General features: G+C 45.9%; 1 protein-coding gene across 1 annotated transcript; it reads right to left on the bottom strand.

Moving 5' to 3' along the window:
* Window positions 1-1207: 1207 nt before the first annotated feature.
* Window positions 1208-4433, bottom strand: LOC310690251 (uncharacterized protein). The gene is made up of 2 exons (XM_083468939.1): window positions 4024-4433; window positions 1208-1925 (listed from the first exon to the last, which is right to left on the bottom strand). The coding sequence occupies exons 1-2, from the start codon at window positions 4293-4295 to the stop codon at window positions 1820-1822; spliced, it is 378 nt and encodes a 125-aa protein (XP_083325065.1). The 5' UTR covers window positions 4296-4433; the 3' UTR covers window positions 1208-1819.
* Window positions 4434-5251: the final 818 nt, after the last annotated feature.

The raw sequence follows: 5251 nt of genomic DNA, 5'->3' as shown, positions 1-5251 counted from the left end.
ATTATTATTATTATTATTAGGCTGTGGAATTTTAGTGAAAAGATAAAAGGAAAGGAAAAGTAGGCAACAAAAGACAAAAGTTGTTGCACCTCTGAAATACATATCTAAATGTTCCTGTGTCATCTTTACTGGCATAGACTTGGCAGGGGAATATACCAGGCTTAATTTGGACTTAGCGACAGAACTTGTTCCCAGGATTCAGTACTGGAAAATCAAAGCCAATAAAGAAAAATGCATTCCTGAGTATGTGCAAGGTGTCCTTCTCTCATCTGGAATTTTCGCAGCGGCATGGAAGGGGTACAAATTCACTGTAAAGAGAGAAAGCCTTGGACACATTTTATCTGTAATATTGACCAACTTGGTCTCCTGATTCCAGATTTAAAGTAATTTACTGCACAAGTCACTGTTGTGTTTACTCACATATCAAGTGGATTGTAAAGAGGATAGATGCATCATTAGCCAAAGCCATTTACAAATAAAGCAAGCAGGGAGTAGGAATCATTACTCACTATTTATGGCTGCCTCCAGAGTGGGCCTGAGCTTTTCAAATTGGACTCATATAACAGTAACTCTCAATGGCAGACGCATATATTTTATCAAATAGGTAATTTCCAGGTTGGTCTGGATTTAGATGAGTGTAAGTAAAGATCAACTTATCAAGCAATATTAAACAGAAGCAGCAAGGCAGATTATCTGGAATGGGTGACTCAGCACCTTCTCTTTATTAAACAAGTGCAGTGGCTGAATCTTTTAGGTGGTATCTTTCACATATTGATGTAGGATTTGTTGTAAATCAGGTCCTTGCAACGTGTGACCCCTCAGGCTCAACATAGTTATCAGCTGTGTATGGGGCCCTACCTGGTGGAGTTTGAGAAGTCTTCTCTTGAAGAACCTGTCCATGACATCAAAGCCAAGAGGATACCCACATGTCCAACAGGTCACAATAAATGTCTGGTGTGTTGCCTTTGTGCAGAACACAGTTGTGTGGAACTAGCTTGGTGTGTCAACCTTTTGTGCAGTCGCATTTGCACTGTTTCCTTGACTCAAAAATTGTACCACAGAGCTGGGAAAGGTACAGAAAAGGCAACTGAAAGTATCAAAGGGATTGAAGTATCTCCTCTGTTGTCTTTAGAGGCTCTTAGTTTTAGGGAGGGAGAAGGCAACTTATAATGTGTTCTTATACACGTTTACTTTGAAGTAAATATACAGCCTTCACAGTGTCCCGAATAGGAGTGCAGTGACGGAAGGGATAAAGGCTGTCAGTTTGGAGAGAATGGGGAGAGAGGAGTGTTTCTCCTTCATAACACTGGTCAGCCAACAAAGCCAATTTGAAGTAGGTTCAGGACAGTCAAAAGAACATGCCTTTTCATGCAATGCATAATTATGGAGTTTATTGCCACAAGATGGGGCAATAGTCACTAGTTAAGAAAATATGAGGGAAATGTAGCTTTAGAGATGGGTATGAACCATAAGGTACAAACATCTGGAGGCAGGGTCAGATTTGCAGAGGCTACACTGGGCATGTTAAAATGACACAATTTCATTTGTGCTGTTTCCCATGCACCCAGTTGTGGCATTGTGGAGGATGAATTGCCTACTGGGGTGTGTAGCTAAAGCACACCCTCCAAGTCCCAGAATTACAAAAGCCATGCCAGTTTCTGATTTGATCCCAGAATGTCCCTATTTCCTCCGCCAGTGCTGCTGTGGCCAAGCTTGGGGAGGAGGATGATCCGGCGCTTGTCCCGAGGGGCTGTGGCTGAGAGGGAGCATCCCGTTGCCTCTCCATGGCCGCTGCTTCCCGCCTCCTCCCTTCGGCAGCTCATAGTGGCTGCCGGAGAGCAGGCGAGGAGGAGGAGGAGAGGCTGCGGCTCTCCAGTCCCTCGTGATGCGTCAGATCTGAGGGGCAGGCAGAGGGCAGGGGCTCCCTGGGCAGGAAGAAAACGCAAGAGGAGAGGGGTGCAAGGAGTCATGATTTCTTTACAACATGCTTTGTGTATCTGCATCTAATCTAATCTTGCCCCTTTCTAAAATTGATTTATTGGTGTGTGTGTTTCTTTTTGTAAATCTACCAAAGAATAAAATAATATAAAATCAGGATTAAGGGGTTTTCTCAGGGCGGTGGAGGGCGTGTGTGCTCTGTCCCAGTGGTGCAGGGGGGCAGCACTTGCCCTTCTTCAGACAGGAAAGTCTGGGGGGGGGCACAAAAAATGGGGGGGGTCAAGGAGCGTCAGTTGGGGGGGGTATTATGTACTGAAGTTCTCACCCTGGGCCAGCAAGGGGATACTGTAGATAGTTTTCACTCAGGTCCACATATGCAAATAAGGAATTGAAAGTGACGTTCAGTGATTGGATAGTTACAGAAAGTTGTTACTGTTACGTTGTAGTGGGGCTCTATATAAGCAGGCTGGCTGAACCCTTCCGTTGAGTTCTGTTCTGGATCTGTGAATAAAGAAGAGCTGTTTGAAGAATCGCTGTGTCGTCTGATATGTTCACCCACAAATTAACAGGGGGGGTGAGTAATGTCCCTATTTTCATCTGAGGAATGTTGGAGGACATGCTAAAGGCACAATAAGGAACTGGAACGAATATGAAAGAAAGGCTATGACTGGGCAGGTGATTGGCTATGACATTGGGCAGGTGATTGGCTAGCATGAAAGCCAAGCCCAGGAAGTGTGCACCCAGCTTTTCAGGGTGGCAGCTGCTGCTTCTGGGTCTGAAACTGACCTTGGCCCAAGAATAGCCCTTGAAAATCTCCTTGCCACCCTTTGCAGTGGACCTGTAAAATGCACATCTCCCATATCAGTCCAGGCCATTTTATTTTTTTGCAATTGTTTCCTTAGAAACAGCAAATCTAAATTGGGGGCAGTGATGAAATATCACCTTGCTGGCAGTTTGACTGTTTGAAGCGTTAATTCACAGTTCAAGAAATATAGCGCACACAATTCAATCAGCTCTTGTTTCTTCCCCCTCAAATTATATCCAACTTTGGAATGCTTAATTGCTGTATTAAACCGGCTAACGTTGGCAAAGTGCTTTGCAGATGTAGAGTGCTAAATAAATACTGAAATATCGCTATCACAGAATGTATTTGCCCTTCTATAAGTCAGGTTCTCGTACTCTGGCATTAAAAAATGAGTACAAAATAAAAGAAACAGGCTAAGCACAGAAACTAATGATGTACAGGCAATGTCAAGGGGCTACATTAGCAGCGAGCACATTTCTAACTTACTATACCTGGGAGAGTCTGTTGTTTAAAAACACATCTGCAGAAAAACATTTAGAGGGCAGAACAGGACACATTAGCATGATCTGGCATTCAATCAGCTGTGCATCAATTCTAATAGCCAGCAAATGCCAAGAGGAAGTACCTTGGACTAAAAACAATCTCTGTGCAAAGTGGAAATATTACACAGAAAGGCTTTAATGCATCCAAGTGAAGGGGCAGCATTCAGTGTCAGTAGGATATGTCCACATAATTGGAAACTGAATTGAGAAAATAGCACCTTTTATGGAAATGCCTTTCATACAAGTCCCTGTCAGGGGAAGAGGTAGGGTAGAAATAAAGAAATAAATAATATATGTAAGGCATTGTGAAAGCAATGGCTTGATCTGTTAACTGGAAATAGTTTAATATGTGATCCACAACAGAAAATCAGCTGCAAAAATGTGGTAAGACTCCCTTCACCGCTTGGCAGATGACTAAGATGAATTTGTAGCTGCAGACTGAAAAAAAGGGAAAGTGTGGGTGCTGTAGAGTTCTGTCCGGGGCCCATAGTTGTTCAACGGCTTTATAAATGACTTGGGTGAAGGATTGAGGGTGTGCACATCAAAACTGCAGATGACACCAAACTGGGAGGGGAAGCTAATGCTGCAGAACACAGACTAGGGCAGTAATCAGCAAACTTTTTCAGCAGTGGACCAGTCCCCTGTCCCTCAGACCTTGTGAGGGGCCAGACTACACTTGGGGGGGGGGTGAACGATTTTCACCCACCTGCAAAGAGGCCTGAAGATGCCTCACTTTACCTGTCCCAGTTGTCATCCCAATAGCCGCAGTTGGGCTTCTCCAGCCAGCCGGGCGCCATGGCGGGGTAGGAGGCTGCGTTGGTCGGCAAAGACAGAAGCAGCAGCCCCGGTGGAGGAGCCACAGATGGAGGTAGGAGAACCGAGGCATTGCTGGAGCTTTTACCCACCACCTGCTGCTGCTTCCCGAGAGGCACCATGGAAAGGAAGACAGAGCCGCCCGCCAACCAGCAAGCAGCGGCCATGACCACCGCAACAACCCGCCTGAACGCCATGGGAGGAATGAAGAAGACAAGCAGGCAGGCGGTGATGAAGAAAGCACATGAGGAAGCGGCGTGGAAAAGGGGCGAGGAGAAGGAAGGAAGGGTGGACTGAGGGAGAGGGAGGAGGAGCGGGAGGAAAACGTAGTCAGCAGCAGCGTCACACGCCCCCTTCACAGGCAGGCGAGCCAACTCCCGTCATCAATGGCACCCAGCGTGGGACAAGATTGCTCTGTCCCTGAGGAGAAAAGTGCCGCTGTGTGAGGGAGAGGGAGGGAGAGGGAAAGAACACGTGAGCTGGCGATCCACACGGGGATTCCAGGACCATCCGCAGGCTGGATCTAGAAGGCAATTGGGCCTGATCCAGCCCACAGACCTTAGTTGCCAACCCCTGGAATAGGGATTCAAAATGACCTTAACAGATTGGAGAACTGGGCACAAGCTAACAAAATGAATTTCAGTAGGGACAAATGTCAGGTTCTGCACTTAACCAGATGCACAAATATAAGATGGGGGACACCTGGCTTACTAGCAGTACCTGTGAAAAGGATCTAGAGGTCTTGGTGGACCAGAAGCTTAACGCGAGTCAACAGTGTGATGCAGCAGCAAAAAATGTGAATCCTGTTTTAGGCTGCATCAGTAGAAGTATAGTGTCCAGATCAAAGAAAGTAATAGTACCACTCTATTCTGCCTGGAATACTGTGTCCTGTTCTGAGCACCACAGTTTAAGAAGGATATTGACAAGCTGGAACGTGTGCAGAGGAGGGCAACCAAGATGAGCAAGGATCTGGAAACCAAGCCTAATGAGGAACGATTCAAGGAGGAACGATTCAACCCTACTATAGTGCTGTCTACTATATTCGCCCTCATATTTTTTTCAGCCAACAGCTCCATGTGCCCCTAGGCATTGTGGGGTGAGAGTTTTTTAAGCTTCTGTGAAGTTGGAACGTTCATATATATTCCATAATACC

The sequence above is a fragment of the Podarcis liolepis genome (genome assembly GCF_965112155.1).
Source record: "Podarcis liolepis genome assembly, chromosome: 12".
Lineage (NCBI taxonomy): Eukaryota > Metazoa > Chordata > Lepidosauria > Squamata > Lacertidae > Podarcis > Podarcis liolepis.
This window is presented reverse-complemented; position numbering and strand designations above follow the sequence as displayed.